Source organism: Micromys minutus (assembly GCF_963924665.1).
Source record: "Micromys minutus genome assembly, chromosome: 11".
NCBI lineage: Eukaryota > Metazoa > Chordata > Mammalia > Rodentia > Muridae > Micromys > Micromys minutus.
Window position 1 is genome coordinate 20,156,876 of NC_137980.1, and position 27,641 is coordinate 20,184,516.

General features: G+C 39.3%; 1 protein-coding gene across 2 annotated transcripts in view; it reads right to left on the minus strand.

Moving 5' to 3' along the window:
* Positions 1-27,641, minus strand: part of TNPO1 (transportin 1) — an 80,051-nt gene that overhangs the window by 10,291 nt on the left and 42,119 nt on the right. Inside the window, exons 6-21 of one of the 2 annotated variants that reach the window (XR_013975234.1) lie at positions 27,054-27,187; positions 19,005-19,086; positions 15,728-15,850; positions 13,489-13,607; positions 13,045-13,105; positions 12,295-12,463; positions 9,364-9,516; positions 8,481-8,706; positions 7,573-7,744; positions 6,284-6,370; positions 4,933-5,040; positions 4,632-4,790; positions 4,467-4,554; positions 3,391-3,489; positions 3,098-3,193; positions 198-271 (exon numbers count right to left, since the gene is read on the minus strand). Coding sequence is in view for 1 of the 2 variants with exons in the window: in XM_080925086.1 (XP_080781212.1) it covers positions 341-416; positions 3,098-3,193; positions 3,391-3,489; positions 4,467-4,554; positions 4,632-4,790; positions 4,933-5,040; positions 6,284-6,370; positions 7,573-7,744; positions 8,481-8,706; positions 9,364-9,516; positions 12,295-12,463; positions 13,045-13,105; positions 13,489-13,607; positions 15,728-15,850; positions 19,005-19,086; positions 27,054-27,187 (1,952 nt within the window). In the remaining variant the exon portion in view is untranslated. Of the gene's footprint in view, positions 1-197; positions 272-340; positions 417-3,097; positions 3,194-3,390; positions 3,490-4,466; positions 4,555-4,631; positions 4,791-4,932; positions 5,041-6,283; positions 6,371-7,572; positions 7,745-8,480; positions 8,707-9,363; positions 9,517-12,294; positions 12,464-13,044; positions 13,106-13,488; positions 13,608-15,727; positions 15,851-19,004; positions 19,087-27,053; positions 27,188-27,641 lie in introns of both variants that reach the window. The other variant, XM_080925086.1, reaches the window with a different exon arrangement.

Consider the following 27,641-nt stretch of genomic DNA (forward strand, 5'->3'; position numbering starts at 1 on the left):
AATGTAATGCAAGAACCTAAATTTATAAAAATTTGCATGCATCTTAATTTTTTCCGGTGGATATTTAAATGCTTTTATGTATAATCAAGCTTTTAAACACAGCAAGCATGTGACAATCTTATCCCATGCATCCATTAGTTGTTAGCCACAACATAAAATAAATATACATGACGATACTACTGAAGAACCTCACAAACCTGATAGGACAAGATTAGTCACATGGTTGGCAATGATTAAGGATTGTGATTTTTGTAACCAACTGAAAATATATCTAAAAGTGAGATAGAGAAAGAAAGAGTGAAGAAAAATGAATTAAAAAAAAAGATTGAATAATACACACCAGGGTCTTATAAACTGCTGTAGCATGGGGGCCACCTCTTGAGGACAAACGTAACCAAGACGACCAATTGTTATTGCTAAGGTAACGCAATCACGGTTATACACCACCAAACGCCAACCAAGACATGAGCAAATGAGGGGGAAGGAGAAAAAATAAAGAAAAAACAACAAATAACTCAGAAACAGAAACCAACAGAATCTGTGTATGATAATAAACATAAGATCTCACCAGTGCTGGCTATCACCACCCCCTGATGGAAGGGGCAGCAACATATATGGCATACTCTTGGAAAAGGAAACAAAAGGAATTAAAGTAACTAAAGATTGAGAGAACACCAAAAACAGTCAAGCGTTTTCCTCGCTCACCTAAATGTCAAGTATGCTAAGAGCTGAGCGATTCAGTGAGCGGGTTCGAAGGGCTTCATTCAAAGCCACTCAGCATTGCAGAGGAAATCTTTCCGAGAATTATCAGAAAGTGATTGCACTTATGTATAGTTTATTCAAACATCAATCTCTGTAGCTGTATTAGTTCAAAATTTCAACTTTTTGTAAGTGATTACAACCTTTAAAAATCATCTAAGGATATTAACCCAAATTTTGGTAGCTTTTAAGTTAACTTTCCTCAAACTAATGGGACTTTATTGATTGTGTGAAAATCAGTCGTCAGACATTAAGTAGCATGGTGTCTACTGAATGAAACACTGAAAATTGCTCCACTTATCAGATTCCTTTCTGACTATCCTGATAACTTAGGAAAACAGTACACTAACTTCTAACCACATACAAAATAAAATCCTAGTAAAGGAAATAAATTTACATAGTCTACCATAATGATGGGCGATAGGGACTATAGGGGGAAAATTGCTATAAAAGGCCTGATACAAAAAAGATAATACTGTAGTGCAATATTTGATTTTTTAAAAAAATGAAGTGGGCAAACACTCCTCATCAAAATTAAGAAATTCCTGAAATGTACAAAGAGCTAAAACAGCTGCAACTCAGAACTGCATCTTGCAATTCGAAGGTACATACATGTAAATACATTCATACACAACGGGCAAAATACAAACAGAAAACAAACTATGAGGTGCTTTAATGGTGTTCTCTCAAAAACTTACAGGTTAACCTTTTATAAAAAAGGGTGGGGTTGGGGAGTAAAGAAAAATGTTTAAGGATTACTCGAAGCAAACTACACAGATAATACTAAAATTCAGCAGATTCATATGAAGCAAGAGAAAGAAAACCTATGTTCAAAAGACACAAACTATGCAACATTCTCATTAAACAGGCAGGTGTGGACAATCCAATGAGACATGCGAGAGCAGATGACGGTCCACTGAAAAGTTCAGTGCAGGATATACTAGTTGGAAAACAAATACAACACACTACGGAACTGACTTCAGGGAACAGCGAGGATATGGTAGGTTAAGTTGCTAAAATGTATGGTGATTTTTAAGAGTTTAAAACCCACTGTTTTGGGCAAGAAACAAAGAAGTCAGTAATTTATGTAGCCACTTCTGGCACATGTAACTCAACGAATCCGGAGTATTTCTCATCCTGATTCAGCCCAGCAACTTGTATGGCATTATCAGCTATTTTATTATTACTTGGGTGTGATCATGCCACAGTATGATCTGATAAAGCCAATTAGTTAAAGGAAATATGTCATCCACCAGCTGATATCCCACAAGAAACTTCAGCATACATTACACTCAACATTTATTTGCAGTTATGCATTCACATTTAAAGATAAATAGAAACTTTTCTTTAGGCTCAACATTTTTTTTTTTTTTTTTTTAAATAACAGCCAAGTATTTCCACTTTGATGTCATATATAGGCACTGCATTCTAGGAAGATAAAGATCTGCCAAGATTTCAAAACCACCCTACACACAGACTGCTATACTTTTCAAAAAGAAAATGTAATTTATTTGAACTAAACAGTACCCATACAGTCAATCAGCCAGATAACTGTTCCATAATTAAAAGATTTCCTTCCATACCAATAAACATTATAAGCTTTAGTTACTTGAGGGTAAACTGTGTGATTTAAAAATATGTAATCAAAATGCCTGAAAACTTTTATTTTTAGAAAACCTTATTTTAATCTTTATCCAGTTATAGTTGTAGGAGTCACATTAACTGTGAAGTAACTACTAGAATCATTACCCCGATATATAAAGAAATGTCCCTGAACAAAAACGAAACTTAACTATTAATTAGAAATGGTCGGAGGGGGTGGAGGGAAAAGGATGGAATCGCCCTACGTGTGCTATTGTATGGAAGGCATTCTTTAACACCAACATGCTTTCTATAAATGCAGGAGAGAAACAAGCCTCTGAAGCAAAACCCCAATAGGAACCACTTAAGTTCCTGCTTTAAAAAGATTTTAGGATGAAATACAAAATACATATGCCATTTTTAGCCAATCAGTTGCTGAATTACAATCTATTTTTGGCCATATGTAAATTACTAACTCAACAATTAATCTTATTTATTACTTTTTATATTTATTGAATATTAGCATAATACATTTTAGAGAGTACTAAACAAGAATTCATAGGAAAAATTTTTTCAATCTTCCTATACACTGGCTATGGAACATAGCTACACTAAGACATGATCAAGAATTCAAATACATGGTGAACAGTAAGCAGCTGGGTTTTCAAAGCTTTGCTGTGGTTTCTCTATGCATCTTGGTTTGAGGTTGATATAAGAAGCAAATCATTTTCCCTTCACCGCTTCAGTCACGTGGTACCTGTGTTTTCCAACAGCGTCTTTGGGGTGTTGGGTCTGTTAATGATCTCCACAAGCTGGTGCAACACCATAGGGATGTAAGGCTGCATCTCTATACCTGTCACACCACAGGAAGAAAGAGCAACAACAAACAGTCAGACACCATGACCAACACTCCACTTCCCTTATAACCGTGAACAAGTCAGTCAGTCAGTCTGTCTGTGTGTCTATCTCTCCCTCCCACTCGATTAGAAACTTAAAAAAAAAAAAAATCAAAATGATTACAAAATACAGCTCAAAGAAAAATAATCTCACCCATTTGAATCGATATTTCCCCAATTGCCCAGGTGGCATTGTTGCAGACTGAAATAAACTCTGGATTTAGATTGGTTCCCAATATTGGCATGAAATCAGCTAAAAAAAAAAAAAGAAAACAAAAACAAGAACAAAATAATAAAATAAAGCTATGCAGTAAACTTGTCAATGGCAAACTTACTACTTTTAAAGGAAATCTAAACAGACACTGAAATCCAGGCTAAAGTAAGTTTTATCACAAAACAAACATTACAATGTTAATTCTGAAACTGATAAAAATATGCAAATAAATATTTTTAAAGGAGCTGGTAATACTTTTCTTAAAACTACAAGAGGTAATATCAGGGTACTGAGTTCTCATATGAGACCTAAGTATACTTCAGTTATGTTTATCTTCTATATGTCTAGATGTTTGGCTGACTATGTAGACACAGACACACGTACACACACCCATTAACACTAGTAACACTAATCTATTTAAACTAAATGTCTCTAGATACTGTAAAAGTCCACAGACAGCAAACCTAATTCAGGTTGAGAACCACTATCTATTTAATAACCACTGTGGTTGATAACATTACCAAAAAGAGGGACAGCTATTCTTCAAATATCTTCTAAAGAAGTATACAAAACTGGAGCCAGAGAGAAAAGGAGCTCAATGGTTAAAACACTTGCTGCTCTCTGAGAAGAACAAGATTCAGTTCCCAGCAGCCCTTTTAGGTGGCCTCAATTGTCTGCAACTCTAGCTACAGGAGACACAATGCCCTTTGTCCTCCTTGGATGTGTCTACGCACAGTTCAATAATGCATGCTGGCATACGCATATGAACATAAATACAAATACTCAAACAAAATGCTATTTACATTGTTATAAGTTAATGCTACATAAATTAAACAACTGCAATCTAACATTCTCTATAAACTGACAGTATTCAAACATCCCCAGATATAGTGGTAACTCAGTAGATGTTAAAGGAAATGACATAGTTCCCCCAATCCTGTAAAGCGTACTTTGTTTTGAATAAAATAAACAAAACAGGTAGAATACCCCAAACCCAAAGCAGAAAACATTCATACCTATACAAGGCTTAACATGCTGAAAGCAAGCTTTAGTCAGATCACCTAGTAATGCAAAAGAACTCTGCCGAACTTCAGGCATTTTATCCTGTAAGAAATAAGAAGAAATTAACTTCTTGTAACTCAAAGAAGCAGGTTCCAAGTCACCCACCTTACAAGTCTTACCTGCATACATTGATACATCAGTGTTAGAATGTTACTTCGGGCCACTAGCTGCTCAATGTTGCCTCCCAGTCCTTCAGCCAGGCCACTGAGTAAGTCAAGAGCCACAATCATAAAATCTTTATCTGGAGCTTCATATTGTTCTGGTTGAGCATTGTTTAGCTGAAATTAAACATATTAACTTTGTTGTTGATCACTAAAAAAAGTATGTACATATTATTTATACTTATCCCTAAAAAAGTTTATGACTGACAGGAAGAAGAAAATCATTTAAAAAAAAAAAAAAGTATATATACACACATACCATGGCTTGTGCTAGCGTCTTCTGTACTAGGTTTACACAACGCTGATACACAGGTTCACAATATGGAAGGAATCCAGACTGCAAGGCTGTGGCAACAGATGAGAGGCACTAAAAAGAATCAAGTACACACACCAAGTTTTAGATTTCAGTAGAGAAGAGAAATGCTCTAAAGCAAGCAAAAAGGTTTCACTTATGAACTGGTCCTACAAAGCTATCATGGCAGGCCTATCTTCTCAAAACTTCACTCATAGTCAATCTGTCACTTCATTAGATAATGTGACATGTAACTTGAACATAAGAACAGATTTTTGAGTTTGAGGAAGGGAGTTGGCCAGGCAGACTACTATGCCTATGGTACAGTAGTTCCACAGGAAAGAATTCATACTTGGTACTGTAAACCTAGTCAAAAGCCAATGGCTAAGTAGTCATAGATTAATGACACCTTTAACCTTGTACAAAGAAGCTTCTTTTTTTTTGCATTGGGAAGCATTAAAAAACTGAGTGACTTCTAAATACTCAGCTCTAAATGGGACATCTACATACCTCACCCGCAAGCTCAGTGAACATCTTGGGAGAGGGGTTAGGAAGAATATAAAAGATGGAGGATGAGTGTTATAAAATGCTGTCTTCTGGATATGACAAGGCCATTATGCTCATGAACTCACAATGGCATTGCATCAAGCTAGTCAATATTCTAGAATAGATGGGAGGGGACTGTGAAAGCCACCCCTAGTTGACCAGCTATTAGTTAGTCTGACCACCTCTAGACAACAAAACAATAATTTTTCTTTAAGGGTATGGCCTCTGGTAGGTTGATCACGCTCTAGATGGTTCCATACCCATGACCATACAGAAAGGCACCATTAATTAGAATCAACAGGTTATTTAAAAAGAAAACAAAAACAACAACAACAACAACAAAATCCCAAGATTCGGTGATGTACTCTTTTAATTCCAGAACCTAGGAGACATAAATAGGAGGATCTCTACCAGTTTTAGGCCAGCCTGGTTTACATGAGTTTAAGGTCATCCAGGGCTACCTACTGAGACATTGTCTCAAAATAAAACAAAGGACTTGGAAGCGGGAGGGAGACACCAGTGCACTCTGGTGGGTGGTAGGGTGGGTGTTGCAATGTTGGGAGTGGGAGAGGTGATTTGGGTTAAATATAATCAAGATACATTCTACTGTCAAAGAGCAAATTCTGCAAAAGGCAAGTTATGTCCCTATTCTACAAGTCTACAGAAATTGTTCTGAAAAACTGATATTTTACCACACACACATTTTGGTTCAGGACACGTTTGTGATGAAAAGATACTGTTGGAATAACTAAACATCACCAGCTCAGCATACCTCAAGTAGAGGGAAAAGATCCTTGTCTTCATCCTTTAACATGTTCCACTTCTGGATCAGAGGAGGCATTAGCATCTGAATATATTCCTGTTTACAGTGATGAAAAAAAAGAGCAACTGTGTTAACTTTTTACATTTTAAGATTCATTCTTTTCAGTTTTCTTAACGTTTTTTCTGCCTTATCTCTTCTTTTTAATTCATATGACCCTGATTTAAAGTAATCTATTATCAGTGTTATCAGTAAGTACCTTTTTCCAAGGTCTACTTACTCGGGTTTTTTCCCTTTTTCAGACAGTCTCACTATGCAGCCCTGGCTGGCCTGGGATTCACTATGAAGTCAGAGCTGGCCCCAAGTGTATTATCAAACCCAGCATAATTTATAACTTGTTAAATCACAAGCTTTTCTTTAAAAAAATTATTTATTTAATGTAATATGAGTGCTCTATCTGCATGTACCCCTGGATGCCAGAAGAGGACATCAGATCACATTACAGATAGTTGTGAACCACCATGTGGTTTCTGGGAATTGAACTCAGGACCTCTGGAAGAGCAGTCAGTGCTCTGAGCTGCTGAGCCATCTCTCCAGCCCAAATCACAAGTTTTATTTGGAAGTGATGAACTGTTCTGGGATGGGAAGGGCTGGCTGTTGCCTGTAACATAATGACTGATGCTTTATAACACAATCACATTAATTAAACAAAAGGTACAGGCTGTTAAAACGTGATGTACTCAACTAACTAAACCAGACACCACCAATGCAAAATAAAAGCAAACCTACATACATATTGTCTTGCTCAAATTGAGTATAATTTAAAAAACCAGAGTGAGTTACTTACTGATACCACACTTCCTAGTGACCGTGTAGTATCACATAGTATGATGTCTCAGTCTGTATTCAGCTGAACACTGCTGACTCTTGTTAAACCCTCACCTCACATTTCACACTACAGACCAGACACTTCCATCTCTCTTCCCAGTCTCACTTCTACGGAGTAGACTGAATGCCTGGCCCACTCTGAAGAGGAAGTAGAGTGTGCAGATGCAACAGCTTTGAAGCCAGTGCTAATGAAATCCTGCTTACACGGATCTAAGCAAACATGCAAGTCCAGAGTATAAAACCTTTTTTACTCTTTCCTCCAGACACTTTACTTCAACAGCTGCCTCTTTAAGATTCATATTTTCAAAGGTGCAAAAGCGAACTGTTCATACTTCCCAGTCTTGGGAATATACACTATGCATCCATTGCAGCTTATTGTAATGTTCCCACAGCAGTCGCCCTCAGGTCCTTACTGGCTTGTTTAAATGATGTCCCACTGAATCTGCTAGTGTCCCTATAGCATCATACAGAATGAGCAGGTTCTTATGCTGGTATTTACTGAAGGCGAAGACGAGGGTATCGAGTATATAAGCAAGGTAAGGGACAAGCTCTGTACAAGCCTCCTCTTCTAATGTAGCGAAGGCACTAAAATGAGAAAAACAGACAAAACAAAAACCAACAAATGAGGTTTCCAGTTCGTAGATGATTATACTTTGCAGCCTATGTATTTCACTGCCTCACTCTGTATGCTTGCTTTGGTTTTAAAATAGTTCTCATTAAAAATTATGTATTTTATGTGTAGATGCCAGAGTCTGTGTATGTGGTACCATGTGCATGCAGGAGCTCTTGACAATCCTAATAAGCATTCAATGCCCTGAACTAGAATTAAAGATGGTGGTGAGTTGACATGTGCTGCTGGGAACTGAATACAGGCCCTCTGCAAGAGTAGTTAAGTGTCTGTAAGTGGTGAGCCATCTCTGGAGTGAGCAGAGTGCCAAAATCCAACAGAATAGCCCTTGGCACTGACACAATAGGTGCACAGCACAGCTGAGGTTGTGTCAAGTCTGCAGGACATTCTGTCTCCAAGTGATGGCAGTCAATCTATACACTGGAGAATCCACCAACACTTCAGGTGATGGAACGAACTAAGTCTCATTCTGTTTAGTAAAATCACTAGTAAAATATTTTAGAGCTCCCTTGAAATGGCAACGTGTAAACACTCTATAGCTACCATCAGTTTTATTAGCATTTAACCAATGGAAACTAAATGTCCCATTATAACTGCATCATTTCATGGTATAAAAACCCCACTAACATTCTACTGTTGGTTCAAAACCAGGTTCTCATCTTCATAGCGAACAGTGTTATGAATCTGTCCTACCTGCAAGCAGCTTCCTGTACTCTCTTGTTGCTATCCAGGATACGCTTCAGCAATTCTGTCATTAATGGCTTCAGGTATGTATCTGGTGGCTGGCTGACTACCCAGTGTGCATAGCGGCTAAGAGTCCAGCAGGTGATAGAACGCACAAGAGCCTTTTTATCAGAAAGGCACTGAATAAGGTGAGGAATGAGCTCAGGCAGGTATGGAATCATGCCTTGCATGCAACCTAGGAAAGAACAGCAATCTTTCAAAAAGTGCTAAACTCAAGTGTATATAGAAAGAACACAGCATCCATAAAGAAACATTTAGTGTTATGTCCAGTGCTAAAATTAGAAAAGTTGATACCAAACTATTAAAAAAAAATCAGAGTTAATTGCTTTTAGGTGTCTTAAAGTATGTTAAGATTTCATTCCATTTTTTTGTCATGAAATTTCTTGTTTTCAGCAGTGTCTATAAATATTTTAAGACAGATGTTTATAGCGAAGACCTCCTTTATAGAGGATGATGACACACTTGTGTTATCAAGTTCCTACATTTATCTGGGGAATAAAGCTATCTCAGGAGAAATAGCCCTCATACAGCACATTTCTTAGTTTCACTCACAGAACACATGGCTTGAGACAGCTGGCCGGGATCGGAAGTAAGCCTGTGATTGTTTATACAAAAAATGCGGTACCTAGTAGAAGCTTACCTTAAGTGGCTTCTGAATTCAGTCATCTCTTTTAATTAGTATGGATCAATCTTGTGTACCACATCTGGCATTGCAAGCAGAGCCAGGAAGTATATGGATTTATGGGCAACCCTCAGCTTACTCAACAATTCCTTATATTAGCCTAGCCTTATTAATATCTATCAAGAACCTTGTAATTCAAGCTGGACTTACCTTCAGCAATTGCTCCTAAAACCAAAATACCAGATTCTTTCACAACCCATTCATGATGGAAAAGCAATTCTTTCAAAAGTGGCAAAATGTGTGGCAAAAGCTCATCACGATAAACATTTGCAAGAACATCGAGAGCAGCAGCAGAACATTTTCCTAAGAAAATGAATTTTGTGACAGAATTAGCCAATTTATTAAGATACTCTAGTTTGTACTTGATTATAGAATTCTTCTATCTTTGTATCTTTGTGGAAAAATCTAATGTTCTATGCAACTCAATGCTTCTATAAGAACATGATTATTGTTAAAATTCTGTGGCAAAATGTGCTTACTTTAAGCAAATAGATAAAAGGCTACACTTAAGACTGAGTTCTACCCAGGGCTGAGTTCCAGGTCAGTAAGGGGTACATAACCCCTGTCTCATATCATTTCTTAATTGGAAGTTATCCAAGTATAAATGAAAAGTAACTACCATATAAAATAAAATATACCAGAAAAATTCCTTATAATAAACCAGTTAATATTTCATTAACAAGATAATTAAAAGAATAACAAGGATAAAATGTATAAACTTTTTCCAACGTGAACTTGATACAGCAAAGAGTTGATCACAAACTTTAGTCAACAGCAAAAATGCTATTTAACAGTAAAAGCTGCTATACTGCCTACCAGAAACACTTAATCTGTTAGAAAAGTCTTTTTTTTTTAAACAGCCCACAACCCACTTCTTTTTTTTTTTTTTTTTTTTTAAGATTTATTTATTACATGTAAGTACACTTGTAGCTATCTTCTGACCAGGGTATCAGATCTCATTACAGATGGTTGTGAGCCACCATGTGGTTGCTGGGATTTGAACTCAGGACCTCTGGAAGAGCGGTCAGTGCTCTTAACCACTGAGCCATCTCACCAGCCCCAGAAAAAGTCTTAATATGGTAGATTTTATAAGTGAATAGCATATGAGCAAACAACAAAAGAAATTTTTTGTGTGCTGAAGACACAGAAGAGCAGCAGACTATATATTATCTGGTGTCAATGTTAGAAATCATGCTTTTCCCTTAAAAGGCTGAATAGGAGTCTCCGTATGAGCAAAGAGCTGTTGGTAGGGTATAAGGTGAATGGGATATAAGCATTTGCTATGAGAACATCTATCTACACCATTCTTCAGTATTTCTTCTTACCTAAGGTTACTGGAATGACTACATGTGATACCCAGACAAAGTCTTTGGCATAGTGCATAGCAGATAAGACATTTTAAAAATTAAAAGGTTACACGTAAGAAATTAAGCAGGCAGAATAGAAATTATGTGTTCCAGGATGACACACACTGCAAGACAATCACAATCATAGAAGTTATCAAAACCCCCAATACTCTGATATAATAAGGGGTGAGTCCTTACCAGGGTGTTTTAGTTGCAGGGGTATCTAGCAATGTAAGATGACACTGCTGATTGTCATAACTTTATTTGTACAATAGCATCATGTTATCAATGTGTAAGACAATCCTCTCAAGAATGAAATGATATGAACTCAAATGTGAATGTTTAGGGTGGGAAATCCTGAAGTAGAGCAGCAGGGTTTTAAAAAACCAGCTAACAAGCAAAAACAAAGCAGAAGAGCCACATGCTGAAGATCCTGGCCATGTGGGAACTGCACTGTGGTGCTAAAGGGCATCTTTAACGGCATTTCAGTGTATTAAGCTGGGGAAATAGCATGCCGCCTTCCTTGATACGTAGATCCAATTATTTTGTGCAATCAGAACCACTTTTCAGAAGACATGCTATAATCTAGTCTGGAAAAAAGTGTGATAAGGACCTCCAGATGGAATTCTAAGGCTTCAGTTCAAACCAGCTAAGCAAGCAAGCTGCTACTCTTCAATTAAGAGTATGGGCAAGTGGCTGGAGAGATGGCTCAGTAGGTAAAGTTTGCTGCTTTTGCAGAGGACTGGGGTTCAATTCCCAGCACTCACGTGGTAGATCACAACCATCCGTCACTGCCCTCCTCAGGCACCAGTCACTTGATTAGAGAAATATGCAGGTAAAACACCCAAACCAAGTAACAACTTAGAAAGAAATAAAGGATGTAGGTTAAAATGCCACTTCCACGGGTGACAAGCTTCCAGGTTTGTCGGGGAGAAAATAAAATGGAGAACCCCTCTGCTATTCTTAATGCCAATTATACCAAACATACAAAACCTTGTTGAGAAAACAGGAAAAGTCTTTTAAGGAATGCAATGATGTGCAGAATACAGTAATGGGGCATGTAAAATATGCACTCTGGAAGCTAAAGGCAAATGGATTGATACAATTTAGGTCAGCCTGGTCTAGATAGTGAAATCGACCATCCAGGGCTACACAGTGAGACTCTGACTAGAAGGGACTAATCCAACAAACAAGGTAAATATGATGATTATTAATTACAAGAACATGTTATAAGGAAAGTAAAAACCAAAGACTCCTAGTCATATTCATCAGTGACAACAGGACAATGGACATGAACTGGTGCTGGTGTGGGAAGTGGATCTGCGCAGCCCCATGGAGAACACGCTGTGGTCAGAGTACCACCATCCATAGGCTCTGTACTGGATACATTTACCAACAGACTGGAGAATCTGTCCGCATAAAAACCTGCACATCAATCTTCATGGATCATTACACCTCATACCAAAAATTGGGAAACATAATGTAAATATGTACCAACTGACACAGGAAAGAACAATGAACACATGCTACAAAGTGGATGAACCTTAAAAACATCATACTAAGTAAAAGCTGGTCAGGAATGGCTAAGCAGCAAATCCTTGGACAAACAGACTGAGAGCTAGTGGGGATGCAGCTAACAATCATACCCTGCCTTAATTCACGATCATGTGATAGCTAGACAGATTTACAAGTGAAATTCTCTGTTATTACCACTACCTTTTCCTGGACAACTTACTCAGATTCCAGTCAGAAATTGTATCATCATCATCAATTTCATCATCATCGTCATCTTCCTCTTCAATCCCATCCTCTTCATGCTGCTGAGCCACTGTCCTTGAGCGATGAAACCGTGGCCGTATATCCTGCTCACTGTCAGGGATGGTCTCATCTTCTTCGACATCACCCTGCGGTCATTTTACATAGAAACCTTCAGTGGCTATTCAACTTTAAGCTACTCATACCAATGTAAGTAAAGGAACCAGGACATAATATGGGTTGTCACGTACAGGATTCTGGAGTGTATTTCCTGAGTGAGAACTACTCTCTTCTGCAGTAAACAGGTCCCTGTGAAAGGGACAATGGAGTGTATGACACCTGCTAAGTTAGTAGGCCCTGTCAACTACTACACAGTACAGTAAGAGTAACCTGAATCAAATTCAGCGTATTTAAAACAAACCCCAGAGAAAAATAAGATGAACTTAAAGAGAACAAATTGTAAACAACAATAACAACAAACCCAAAAAAACCTCCAAATAGCTTTGATTGAAGTAAAAAAAAGGAAAACCAAAGTCACTGCCAACTAAGGTATGATTGCTGCCATGAAAAGTCATCAAGCTTGTTCTATCTTTCAACATTTGTGGCCTGTTACATGTAACAGGGAGTCTTTACATAGGGCCTATCCTAAATAAACATCCTACTGATCAAATCCAAAGCTTTATTATTAATATAGAAACTATTCTCCCTAGCCAGAGAATGGTTTCCTTACCTTAAGCAGGATTATATCTATATCTGAGTACTTCATGCCATTCACTAACACAGGAATCAACCTAAAAAGAATTCATGAAACAAAGATCTAAATGTTAACAGTTTTAAGTTGTTTTTAACAACTTATCTATACTAATTAAACCAACAAGACTTAATATGGCCTTTTAGCATGTCCAGTGCTCCATCACTGCCCATCCACCAATAACTCAAGGAATACAAACAGGATAGGTTTAAGAAACATGGGCTAGTCAACCTTAATACTCAAAAAGTTCCAAAACAGAAGAGCAATAGTAGTAATAGCAGGGCTTCAGGACATGGTGTCCTGACCTCCACACACCTGCTCTGGCACCCCCAACACAGGAACAAACAATTTTCCATGTTGTTTTGCCCCTCCGTGGAGTGTAAGTGTGCCGAGGACAAGTGACGCGCAGTGCAGGACACTTACTTAGGCAGATGCCTTACAAGTACATCTTTGCATATTGGCTGTTCAGCTAGCGTCAGCCAGAATTCACAGGCCTCCAGAGCTACGTTCTCATCTTGGTCTTGAGTCCTCTGCAGCATGTACTGTGAAGAGAGTCCACACTGTTCATCAGCTTCTTCTGGACAGTGCGTAGTAATTTAGTCCCGACCCCTTATACTGCAAACCATGGCTTCCAACCTGTGCTTTTTTCTTTCTTAAAGCTCCATATGTGCCTCTAAAACAAGGCTAAAACTTAAGACCCACTGCTTAAGAATGAATTTTTATTCCTATGCATTACTGATCTGCTTCCATGCAGTTATAAAAGGAACTGCTGTATATTCTGACATGTCAATGTTAATCAGAGAAAAGCAAAAATAACTCCACATATATTCCTAAATGATTTAAAAATAACAAGTTGTCTCTGTAGACAGATTTTCTTCTGTATTTTAAAGTGAATGTAAGTCAACCAATCACTTTAACTTGGAAAGGCATCAGTTCCCCAACCCCCTTTGTCTTCTGCAGACAGGGTTTCAACATGGATCCCAGATTGGCCCAGAGTTCCTTATGTAGCCCACATGGCCTCACACTTAGGATCCTTCTTCTGTCTCCAAAGTGCCAGGGCTACAGGTATGCACCACCACACCTAGCTCTAACATTCCTTAAGTTCAATTTGTAGTTTCAACAAGGTGTTTTATCAGACCTCTGAACATACCAAGTGGAATCACTCACATAATTTCCCAGTATACCTGGGAACAGAATCAAAGTCAATTGACACATTTCTAGTACACTCTCTCCTTTGAACTGAAACACACTGCACGGCAAAGTATGAAAACAGCCACAAGCCTGCTCTACTACATGCTAAATGTTATGCTTCAGAGCACTGCTGATTAAAGTATTCCATAACATTATAGAATTAGGCTCCCTAGTGTGACCTACACCAAGTGATAAAATTTTAAACTCTTAACTTTTCAACCTATTATAGCTGACTTCACAGACAAAACAGACTCAAAGACACAACTTCTATACTTCTGACAACAGAAGATGCTGCACAATGTGTATGCCAGCATTTTTGAATACGTTTAAAAGAAGATTTACTTATTCATTTAGCATTTATATGTATTGTGGATGACTGCTTGTCAACAAGTGTGAACACCTCATGCACAAAGAGTCCACTGAAGCCAGAAGAGAGAATGGACCTCTTTGAACTGGAATCACAAGCAGCAGTGAGACTATGAATGCTAAGGATGCAACCCTTAACCTCTAACCACTGACCCATCTCTCCAGAGTCACACACCAACTCCATTTCTAAGAATCCCACTCACCATACAGTTTACAAGTGAGGCTCTGACCATATGCTACTTAAAGCACTTGGAAAGTACTTTAATAATAATAAATAATAAACAACTATGATTATACGAAAACAACATGAAGTTAGAGGGTAGAGCTTGACTCTCGTATTAAAGGCCTGAGTAACCGCTCCGTCTCTATTACACAGCCCTTCACTTCCATCAGTGCGACTCACGTGTTCCCTAGTAAATTCACTCAGCTACACAAGAACTGAAAACCTTTACAATTTCCTAAGAAGCCTTCTAAAATGCCCATGGTTTATTGGTAAGGTCAACAGTCCTCTTGGTTTCCCAGCCAGGGTTTCTTTGTGCAGTCACTGCTGTCCTGAAACTCGCTGCACAGACCAGGCTGCCTGCCTCTCCCTGTCCCGTCTGGGATTAGGTGTGCTCGCTCCACCACCACCTTGCCGATGGAAACCTCAACCTTCCGGTCAGTCACAGAAATCAGACGACTTGTATTGATAATAAAACTACAAAGTGATAATTCAATTTTTAATTATATTTTCTAACAATCCAAGAATATATCACCCAATATCCCCAAAATACCTGTAATCTGGCATACCATTTTTAATGGAAATTTCCTAGACACGATAAAAAAACTAGTCTCTATTTTTAAATAATTCCTCTAATGATATCTTAAATCTCACAGGAGATTAAAAAGAGAGAGAAAAAAAAAAAAAAAAAAAGAACCAAGAGGATTTACAATTTAAAAATAACCATATCTATTTTATGTCTCTTCCCTCAAAGGTATCATAGAAAAAAAAAAAAAAAAAAAAAAAAAAAAAAAAAAAATCAAAAAATTTTATCTTTACATTACACATTTTCTGCCAAATATTTGAGAAAGAAATGAGGTCACAGTCTTTGTGAGCTTGGGTTACCTCAACGATGTTATGCATGTGAGGAAGCAGGCGGTCCATCCGAACTTCAAGCAGCATCACAAGCGCCCGACACACATTCTTTCGTACCTCTGCTTCTTCATCACCAGCCAGCGCAAAGAGGTTCTGTTGTAGGAAAAACACATTTCCCTCCTAGTTAAAATCTCCCATGCATTAGATGAAAAGGTTTCTCTTTAATAGAAATGCTAAGGTAACAGGTTCAAAACGACTGAACCGGAAGCTTGGTGTACAGCACTCGACAGCGGAAGGCAGGAATGAGATCCTATAGATTCTGCTTCAAACATCCAAACCAACAAACGCTGCCAAGCCCAGAACTGACTTACGATTAATGATAAAACAGACAACTAAGTAACTGTGGAATGGCAATTACCAAAGACCATAATTGTGCTATAAAAATAAAAAGACATTCTCTGGGCTGGAGAGATGGCTCAGTGGTTAGGAGCACTGACTTCTTCCAGAGGTCCTGAGTTCAATTCCCAGCAACCACAACCATCTGTAATAAGATCTGATGCCCTCTTCTGGTGTGTCTGAAGATAGCTACAGTGTACTCATATAATAAATAAATAATATTTTAAAAAAAGACATTCTCCTTTCTCCTTTATGATTTTTTGAGAAAAGGTCTCTTTATGTACTATTGATGGCTAACCTGGAACTCCTTATGTAGAGAAGGCTAGCCAGGAACTCACAGAGACCCACCTGCCTCTATTGGCCAAGTGCCAGGATTAAAATATGTACCATAAGAACAAATATTTAAAAATACTTTAAATTATATGTATGTTTATGTCTGGGGGTTGCACATAGTACAAATGCTCCCAGAGGCCAAGGGGGTATGAATCCTTGGAGTTGGAGATAAAGGTGGTTGTGAGTCATCTGATGTGGGTGCTGGGAAATAACTCTAGAGTGGTACATGCTCTTGACACTCTCTCCAGGCCTAAAACACCATTCTTAATGACAGCCTACACTCAGTTATGGTTTTATGTGCAGTGTATATGCATTTGAGTACCTGTGTGTCCAGAATGTGTTCGTGTAGAGACCAGAGGTACCCACCGAACAGCCAATCTTTAATTAGGTGAGCTCACTCACTGACCCTGAAGCCTCATCAATTCTTCTGGACACTGGCTAGATATCAAGCTTAATGGATCTCCCCTCCTTTAGCCCACCCCAGTGCTGGGGTTACAGGCACACAATGCCATGCTTTTTATGTTGAGTTCTGGGGAATCTGAGCTCAAGTCACTTTACAGACTGAGCCACCTTCTCAGCTGTTCGGCTATACTTTAATTTTTAAGTCTTTCCCCTTTTTTCTTTTTATTGTTTAGACTGCTGGATATGCAGTCTTAGCAGTCTGAAAGCTGAGGCAGAAGCTCTGGGCCCAGCCTAAGCTACAGAGTCAGACCCTGTTTCAAAGAACCAACCAACAAGCTAATCAAACTAAGGGAACTGTATTATCCAGACATAAGTGTTCACTCCCCTACTGGAGCAGCAGAGGGAGCAGGGTAACCACCTAATCCTAAATTGCTGCTGTTCACCAAGACAACTACCAACTAGTAGAGAGGAAAGTCAACAGTAACCAAGGTACTCACTCCTGCACCGCTTCTTACAAACTTCTCTAGAAGGATAAGGGGTGGGAGCATAAACAGACAACCGAGTAATAACATCCAATCCTCACAGCCCAAGATACTGTCATTCATTTCACAGATTAATAATTAGCATGGGTTAAAAATGTGCCACCGGTGAGGGATTTGGAACTAGCCAGTGTGGAATCTTAGGTCCACACTGGTACTTTTCAACTATAATATATTTTCACTAAGACCAAGCCAACTTTAGGATGGGCAACAGAAGCTCATGCCCTCTGGTTGTAACCCCACCACTTGAGAGATGACCAAGGTCACTCTAGGATACATACAACGCAAACACCAAAAAGAGCTGAGAGTTGGCTCAGGCATTTAATAAACATGTGTGCTGTGTCCAAAAGTCTAAAGACCTGAGATTTACCCTTAGGACTCATGTTTTGTTTTAAAGAACCTGATGTCGTGTGGTGATACTCATTTACAATGCCAGAGTGAGCTGGGTGGTAGAAATAGGAGAATAGCCAGGAAGTCCAAAGGCCTGACAGACAGCCCAGTCTGTTGCACAGTGTAGCAGAAATAAGAAACTCAGTATCATAAGGTAGGAGAGAACTGACAACTGTCCTGTGACTTGTGCATGTGCTCCTTACAAATTCTTAAACACAGCTGGGCAGAGGCAGGCGGACCCATGAGTTAGAGACCAGCCTGGTCCAGAGTGAATTCAGAAGGAAGCTATTTAAGAAAACCAAAATGATCCCATCCCCTCTTAGAATTTCAGCTTTATCCTTGCTGTGATCAGGAAGAGGCTCTGAAAGGAACTGCACTGCTTATGGACCATGGCCACTTTCACTAATCGATTTTATTCACTTTACATCCCAGTAGCACCCCCCTGTCCCACCCTGACAAATCCCTTCTCCTGTTATCCATTCCCCTTCTCTGAGAAGACACCCCCCATCTCCCTGACATTGAGTAGCAGCATGATTAAGCACATCTTCTCCCACTGTCACTTTAGTAGAGTCAGAGACAGCCCCACTCCAATTGTTAGGGAACTCACATGAAGACCAGGCTGCACATCTGCTACAAATGTGTAGGGGGCCTGGGTCCAGCCCCCGAATGCTCTCTGGTTGGTGGTTCAGTCTCTGCGAGCCCCCATGAGTATGATCTTATTTTTTCTGCATTTATGCCACTAAGATGGTATTTAGTATTTAAGAGTTAATGGTTTTCTTGACTCTGCTGCATTTATAATACAAATCAACAGAAAACAGAAAGCCATTCCTAAATGGTCTGGCCTATATACTGAGGTGATTTATATAACAATGCACAGTTAACGGCTGGTTCCTTTTAGTATGTACCTTTGGATTGTTACAGGTCAACGTCATCCAACTTTACTAGATATTTTGTATTTGTTTACTCATGGTCTAGGAAAGTCAATTTGCATGTACAAACTGAATGGTGTATCGAGGAAGACTTCTAAGTAGTCAAGCTAGGAACCAGAACTACATATATCCACTCCATAACCCATATCTGATCACATTTCCAAGAGAATGCTTTTATTTTCAGCTACGAAAAACTAGCCATATTGCATCCAATTTTAATACCACCAGCAATAACAACTATTTCCATACTGCAAATTCCTAGCTGTGTACTGAAGTCACAGCACAGGGCAGGTCTCCGTGGGCAGTGATGAGTCTTACCTCGATGAAGGAGTCGATGTGCAGCATGAGCGCTTGGGTCCGACTGATGATGAACTGATTGACACATGCGACAGCATGAGACCTAGAAACCAAGTCAGACATTAGCACACGCTTGCTGTGGCTACAAACTCACGGTGCGTCTCTAGAGATGCCAGGGTGTCTGAGCCAGAATCTGTACACCCATGACACAGTGAAACTGCACAATAGTCATGGCACGTAGCCATTCACTTTGATTTAATTAATTTCCGAGTAAGACCTGCTTGATATTACACAAATCACACTTACTCAGATAATGTTTTTTACAAGTGCTGTTTCTTTCCTGTAGAAGAAAATACTTGTAAATTGAAGAAAAACTAAAAGTGCTTTCTTTAGAAGCATCTGAACATTTAGTAAGTGCAAAGCAAACTTATAGCTTTTCCATTTCATTTCCATTCCAATTTCCATTTTGGAATGCTTGTACAATTTAGGCTAGATAATAGTCTTTCTTCAATCCACACGTTTAACAGACAGAGCTTTTCAAGTTCTATTATCTATCACCACACTTACAAGCTGGGTAGCAGCCCTGCAGTGATCGTTCTGTTCCTATCAGCAGCTTAACACCATCACAACGTTTTTTGGCACTGAGATGTAGCAGAAAATGACTTTTATAAATGAAATCAGTGCTCCTATAGCATCCACTGCCTAACTTTTTTCCTGCCTTGCAGCAATCACTCCCAGTTCTCGTATGAACTATATTTTGAATGAATGTAATTTGTTAAAAACCTCAAAAGTTTTTGTTCAAAGAGCAAAACCCAGTCTGACATTGTGGTCATGAAACAAGGACATAGGAGGAGCTATATTATATGTACATGGAATTTACATTGACAAGTAAAAATTTTAAACCAAAGTGGAAACTTTTATTTATTTTTCTTTTTTTAAGACAAGGTTTGGCCTCAAGCTCAAAGATCTACTTGCCTCTGCCTCCCAAGATCTGGGATCAAAGGTGTATGTGATCATGCTTGGCAAAAGAACATATACTTTAATGAATGTGTGAGTTTGGTAGTTTGAATGAGAATGGCCTCCATAGGCTGATATATTTGAGCCTAAGATGCTTAGTCACCAGGGAGTGGAACTGTCTGAAAGAAGTATTAGGAGTGGGAGAGGCCTTGCTGGACAAAGTGTCAGTAGGGTGAGCTCTGAGGTTCCAAAAGTCCTTCCCAACCCCAGTTTTTCTCTCTTTCTGCCTGTGCATCAGGACATACTGTTTAGTTACTGCTCTCCTGCATCCGCCTGCATTGTTCTTGCCATGGTGATGAAGACTAAACCTCCAAAACTGTAAATAAGCCCCAAATTAAATGCTTCCTTTTATGAGAGTTGCCTTGATGATGGTTTCTCTTCACAGCAATAGAACTAAGACAGCTAGAAGAAATCATGCTCTTTAAATGGAATCCTGACCTCCAGAGTAGCAGTCTTCAACCTCTGGGTTGTGACCCCTTTGGAGGTCAAACAACCCTTTCATAGGGGTCGTATATCAGATCCCTACACATCAGACATTTACATTGATTCCCAACAGTAGTAAAATTACAGTTACAAAGCAGTAACTAAATAACTTTATGGTTCGGGGTCACCACAATAGGAGAAACTGTATTAAAGGGTTGCAGCACCAGGAAAGTTGAGAATCACTATGCTAAAGCCATATATGGTGGTCTGTACCCAGAAACCCAGGTTCATGTTAAGGCTGAGATATACATGCAATGTGAGACCACACTGAACATCATCATAAGGTTATCTTAGAGAGACAGAAGGAGATCAACAAAAATACTCTACAACAAATGTGGGGGAATGTGGAGGGAAAGGGATCCCTTATTCACTGCTGATGGGACTGCAAACTGGCACAGTCTCTACAGAAAAGGTTGGGAGAGTGATCAAGAAGCTAAATTGAGTTTACCATATTACCCAGTTACAGCACCCCTTGGCATTCCTCCAAAAGAATTGAGATTTACTGCACAGATAGTGCTCAGTCATGTACACTGAGGCTCCATTGATAATAGCTAGGGAATGGAAATAGCCTAGAACTGATAGTGAAAACCTGGTGGACTTACAGTATAGGATACTATTCAGCTATATAGAAAAATGAAATCACAAGCTTTGTAGACAAATAGAATTTGTAAATAGGTAGAATTAGGAAAGGTCATATTGAGTGAGGTAACACAGACCCAGAAAGCAAGACAAATGATGCATGTTCTCTCTCGCCAGGAGCTCAAAGCTTCAAATCTTTATAGAGTAGCTATCTTCATCTTACTGCAGAAAGCAGGAGAGTAAAGGACGGTTCCAGGAGTATGGAGATGGGGGAGCAACAGAGAAGAAAATGGGAAAGGAAGGGAGGGGGGTCTCTAAGAGTACATGGGGGGGATAAATAGAAAAAAAGGAGAGAAGGGTAAAACAACACACTACGGGCTATTGCTATTGCCCTTGGTTGCCCCCAGAGGTGAAAAGTAAGTCAGTCCCTATTGCTGAGCACTCCAAGCACACCAGCACCTTGAACTGGACTGACTCAAATGCCCTCTTTAAAGACTAACCTTCACGGTACCAGAAAGCACGACGCAAGCTTTCAAAGGGGGGAAGTAAGAGCTCTGACACTATCAACAACCTGCAAGCCTGAGAACCCTAAGGTGCAGCAGTGGCACACATGCTTTGGCAGTAACCAAGAGTTCTTCAAATGGACTTCAGATCTGCTCAGCAAGAGGGAAATCACACCTGGTACAAGAAACCCAGCCAAGTACCCAGGGCTAGTGAAGCCACAGATCTTGAAGAAGCACCTAAATATATTCTAAATTATTTGTCCTTACACCCACAAATAAGTAGTCAATCTTCACTATCATCAAGGAAACTCTCTTAGCCACAAACATAGCCAATGCAGAAAACCATAAAATGCAGAGCTGTGAAGTCAAGTACCAAAGGATTCATAATAAAACACCTAAGACTCAGGGAACTTTTTGGAAGGGGGCTGGGGCAGAAAAGACTAGAGAGTTTGCTGTGAGACTGTGTCTCCTGGAAATATCAGAAGCTATACTTATGTCTCACCAATGTAGCTGTTTAACAATCAATGAAAAGGTCATGAAGTCTGAAAGACAGGAAGGAAGGGTATATGGGAGTTTGGAGGAAGAAAAGGGGGTAAATGATGGAATTCGTCTCTTAAAAAACAAACAAATAAACAAGCAAGCAAGCATATTAAAAGTGTGATAAAGCTAAATATAGCTCCAGTCAAATGATGACTATGGCAGGCAGAGAAAAAGCAGAAGCCTCATCTGAAGGCAAGTTCTACACACAGGACAAGCCTCTCTCAAACCTCAAATCTAGTCATGGTCCTTGCCGAGACCGTGCCCTCTATGCCAGGACAGATCAGCAGTAGAAAAGGGATGCAGCCCAGTGGTCTAAGAGGGATGCTATTGTTTAAAACCGAGCTAATCTGGGGACCAGACAACAGAAAAGAATTGAAGTCATGGGACCTAAGTTCAATCTGCCATTGCCCCAAAATGAGGGATAATTCTGGAAGACAGTTTCAGAGAGAACAAAGGCCAGATGTTGACAGGCAAAGGTAGCAGGGCCTCTGGTATCCATGAGCCAAACCCATCAGCTGAGAAGAACTCTAGAGTATTAAGGACACACCACCTGATGTCCACAGGTGGAGTCACCTTTTGGAGCCAGCTATTTGTTACAGACTCAAAACTCTGACTGTATGTGACATCCAGGCTCCATCGCACCAGCAGGACGAGATGACTCAAGAGGAGCAAAGGAGTTCTACCTGTGCAGACCACAGTGCCTGGGTTGTCTGCACACTCTCAGGAGGATGGGAGAACCACTCAGGGCACGGCACACAGTGAAGCAAAGCCCCTGGAGTGCAGTGAAGCCTACGGGAGGCACTCACACAAGCTTAGCACCAGAGAAAAATAAAAGAAAGCCAGAGCACCCAGGCGCAACTGTCCTCTGTTGGTACAACCCTGGCATGCTCCAATTCAAAGCACCAATGTGCCACTACTGTCTGTCCTTTCTCCTTTTAGAGCTAGCAATTTTACCTTTTCATATTTTACTACCTTTCATGTATTTGTGTGTGCATTTGCAACATAAGGGAATTTTAATGTCCTCTAATTCTTCTTTTCTAGCATAAAACTTAAAAACTTCTAATTAAAAAATCATTAACTTTTTTCTGTGTTATGTGTATGGTGCTTTGCCTGCATGTGTATCTGTACCACACATATGTACGTGTACCAGCTATATACTGTGTGTACACAGGCCTGAAGAAACCAGAGAAGGGCATTAAAGCCTCTGAGAAGCAGTTGTGAGCTGCTATAGAGGTGCTGGGAACCAAACCTGGGTCCACTCCAAGAGCAACAAGCACTGTTGTCACTTAGCCATCTCTCCACCCCAGTTTTTAAAAATCACTGGTATGTGTATTTGTAATCATATGTATACCTGCAGGTGACTGCCAGTGTCTGTGGAGTGTCACATCTTTTTGTCTGTATGAGACCAGGGTTTCTCTGTATATCCCTGGCTGTCCTAGAACTAGATTTGTAAACCAGGGCCTTCGACTTGGGAAACCCACCCACCTCTGTTTCCTGAGTGCTGGGATTAAATGAGTGAGTCACCACCACCCACTCAAGCTATCACACCTTAAGAGGTGGTTTTGAGCCATAGTATGGGTCCTAGGAACTTAACTCAGGCCCTTTGAAATAGTATATATACACTGAGCCATCTCCCTAACATCTCTTTGTAATTTTTATTTATTTGTTTTGTTTTGCTTTTTGAGATTATGGTTCTCTATACGGCTGCAGGCTTGCCTCGGATTCTTTGAATTCTGGAATTAAAGGCAGTGCTGCCACACCCAGCTTCTGGTTTGAAAAGCTTTTGTTAGCTTTATTCCTCTTACTTACATCTTATCCTGTTCACATATGCGCTAATTATTGGAGAATTCTTTTTGTTTAACTGCCTGTTCTCTTTTCCCCTTCAGATTCTTAATGATCTTCTTTTCCTTTTCTATTTAACCCTACCTTCTTCTTTCATCTGACCTGTTTAACATTTCCACATTTACTCTAAATTTTTAGTTTCATGATATACTCACTACATTAACTTTTCTATTCTCTGCTAACGAGTGGCGTGCCCACTGATTCTGACTGTGCGGCTGCTGTGCACCGTTTGCCTCGGCTGCTGCTGCTGTAAACTCTATCTGCTCCTCAGGAAGTGGAAGTGGGAATTAACGGAGCCCACCAAAGCAGCCTACTTCCCAATACAATCCCTACACAAAGAGGAAGAAGTAGCAGACCAAGAGTTGCACATACTGCAACACAGGAACAGAAGTGTGGAAGGAAAAGGCCACAAGACAACCTCCAAGATCTTAACTCCACACACGACTCAACAGTTTAATGGCAAAAAGGATCAATGTCCTCAAAAGGATATAAACAAACAGATCAATTAGGGAAAAACTCACGACACCATCTAAAGGAAAGCCAGAAGCACAGAGGAGAAAGTTAGTAAAATGGTTGAAAATATCAGCCATACTGTCAAAAAATCAAAATGAGAGAAATTCAGTTAAGCAAATTGAGATTTTGGGGGGGGGTGTTAGATATGAAAAATTCATATAAACTAAATTAAAAAGAAAAATAGAACATATCATCAACAGAAGAAATTATCAGAGATGTAAAATAAGGTATCAGAGAGGGGCTGTAGAAGGCTCAGTAGTTATAAAGCATTGGCTGCTCTTCCAGAGGATCCAGGGTCTTCTCAGCACCCACATGGCAGCTAACAACTAACTGTCTGTGACTCTAGTTCCAGAGAGCCAAAACTAATTTCTGGCCTCCATGGGCATTGCATGTATATAGCAAAGACATACACACATGCAAAACACTCAGACACATAAAATGTTTGGTCCTTTGGAAGAACAGTAGTGCTCTTAACTACTGAGCCATCCACCTCTCCAGTCCTCAAAATAAAATCTCATAAAAATAAACAAACAAAAAACACAACAAAAACCAAGGTCAAGGAAACACTATTTTCAAACAGATGTCCAAAGAGAAAAGCCACTTACAGTGCCCAAATTAACACCAAGAACTTGCTCACAGACACACGGTGGTCAAAATGAGGCAGCAGGGAAAGTTCTGAGGAAAAGCACAAACTTACAATTCCCACTCGCCCGGAACCACAAAGACAATGGACAGTCCTAGGAGCCTAAGCACAGAGCAGGCACACACCAGTCTCAGACTGCATCAGAGACATACAAAGACACCATGAAACACAACATGGCCTAAAAATAACCGCACTTGTCCACAGCTGCCAATCCGACAGACACAAAGGCCTCAGACACTGAGAAGGAGCCTCTTCTCCAAATGTCCCTAAAGAACTAGGCATCTGCACACTAATGACCAACTAGATCCATACTTCAATTTGTAAACAATCAACTCAAAATGGATCAAAGGCCTTAAAGTAAGAGCTGAAAACCTAAACTGCTAGAAGAAAACAGCACAGAAAACTGGAGAAAACCTGCGACACATCAAAGATCAATATGCAGAAGAAGAAAACTCAAAAACTAAGAACAAAACAAAAATCACATCACTGATGGGAAAATGAATTGAAGAGATAGCTCTCAAAGAAATAAGTGATTAATAAATATTAGAAAGTGTTGCACATTTTTAGGCATTAGTGAAATGTCAATTAAAACCACACTGAGATATCATCTTAGCCCTACTGGAATGGCTATCACTTAAAAAATGATTTACAACAATTGCTGGCAAGGATACTAAGAACAGGAACTACTTTTGCTGATGATGGGACTAACAACCATGGAAATCAATACAGTTTCCTCAAAAAACCCTAAAAACAGAACTACCATATCCAGCTGTACCAAGCCTGGGGCAGACACGCAGAAGGTCCTAAGTCTAGAGACACTCTATATCCATGTTCGCTGACACACCAATTGCAAAATGGAATTTTTCATAGAGTTGTAAAGAACAAACTTATGACATGTGCAGACATAGGCAGTGTGGGAGATGTGAAATCCACTCCATCCAGAGAAACACTATCGCACTAGGTTCGTAAGCAGAACCTAGGTGTAAACTCAAATACACACATGAATCACATCAAAGTACAAAGAGGACTGGACAAGGGGAAGGACACTATGAAAGAGGAAACAGCTGTAGGAGAATAACATAAACAAAGAATTTAACCAAGAAATAAATTCAGGTTAGCTTTCTGATCACACAGTTGAAACAAGTCTGTGAGAGAATACTGAAGCCCAACTATTAGCTATAGTCTTCAGTGGCGTTAACTTACCCTTGAGTGACTGGCTACTTCTAGGCAAGGATTCTTATTAATATGCCAATACATCTGTTTATTCTATGGAAATACATGAAGCATTGACAAAAGGAAAACTATCAAAGGAACTGGTAATTAGCAGAAACAGCAACACCTTCCTTAACAAGTTAGGAAAATCAAGCAACCACACACCAAAACAAAAGGCAACAAATTCAACAGCTCAGAGAAATACAGTAGACATCATGGAGTCACATATTTCTATTAACACACTGTAACTGCAACTTGCTAGGAAAACTGATCGAAACAGGCTTAACCAAGGTTAATTTACCGGCAAACACAGTATTTTCACCACTACACAGCAGACATCGTTTTAAGATCTGTGATTGCTAAAGTGAAGAAAGGATATCTATCAGTCCAGACTAAACTTGAGGAGCTGCCACATAAGCCTATGTCATTTCAGGGCATACTAGAAGGTTTTGGTACCTATGTGTTTAAATGAGCCAGCCCTACTCTCTACAACTAGATGCAACACCTTCAAAGTAACAACAGCAGACAACTCGATGAAAACATGTTTTCATTACAATTCGGACAGTTTGCCTATCACAGATGAATAGTTAAAGAACAGAGAATTGGACCTAGAAATAAAGTTAGGCAGGAAAGAAGACATCTTGTTTAAAAGTTCAGAGAACAATAATGGACACGGGTATGTCAACGTTACACTGGAAGAACTTAAGAAGTCCGAACAATACTGCTATACACACACACCTTATTTTGGGACTACTGTGCTTGAAAAACTGTAAAAACTTGGGGATCATGATGTTGAGAGGGCGATCTAAGACATCACTGTCTAAAATCTCCGCAGAGTCCTCACATATCTTCTGAAGGGCACCGAATGCTCCCTGTAAGACAAGTTGGTAATATTAGAATTCATTGAAACCAACTATTAACAGTCAGGCGACACAGCATATCATCTGTAATCCTAGCTCTTGGAAGGCTGAGACATGTAGATCACTAACTAGTTTGAGTCAACACAGTAAGAGCCCATTTTAAAGAAAAAGACTAGAACAAAGCTAAACAAAGCAAAATTCCAGGATGTGTGAAATTCGAATTTAGATACACTTATGTTCTCTGACCACACATGATTTATAGAACTTAAAAAACAATTAAGAGTATTAAAATATATTATCCTATGATACATTTAAATTCTAGCACTAAGTAAGTTAAAAGTGGAAAATATTTTGGTTAGTTATAAAGATCATCTAATCTCATTATCTAATTCCCCTGAAATGTTTTCATCAATTTTAAGTCCATATTTTTTTAAAGATTTATTTATTTATATGTCGGTACACTGTA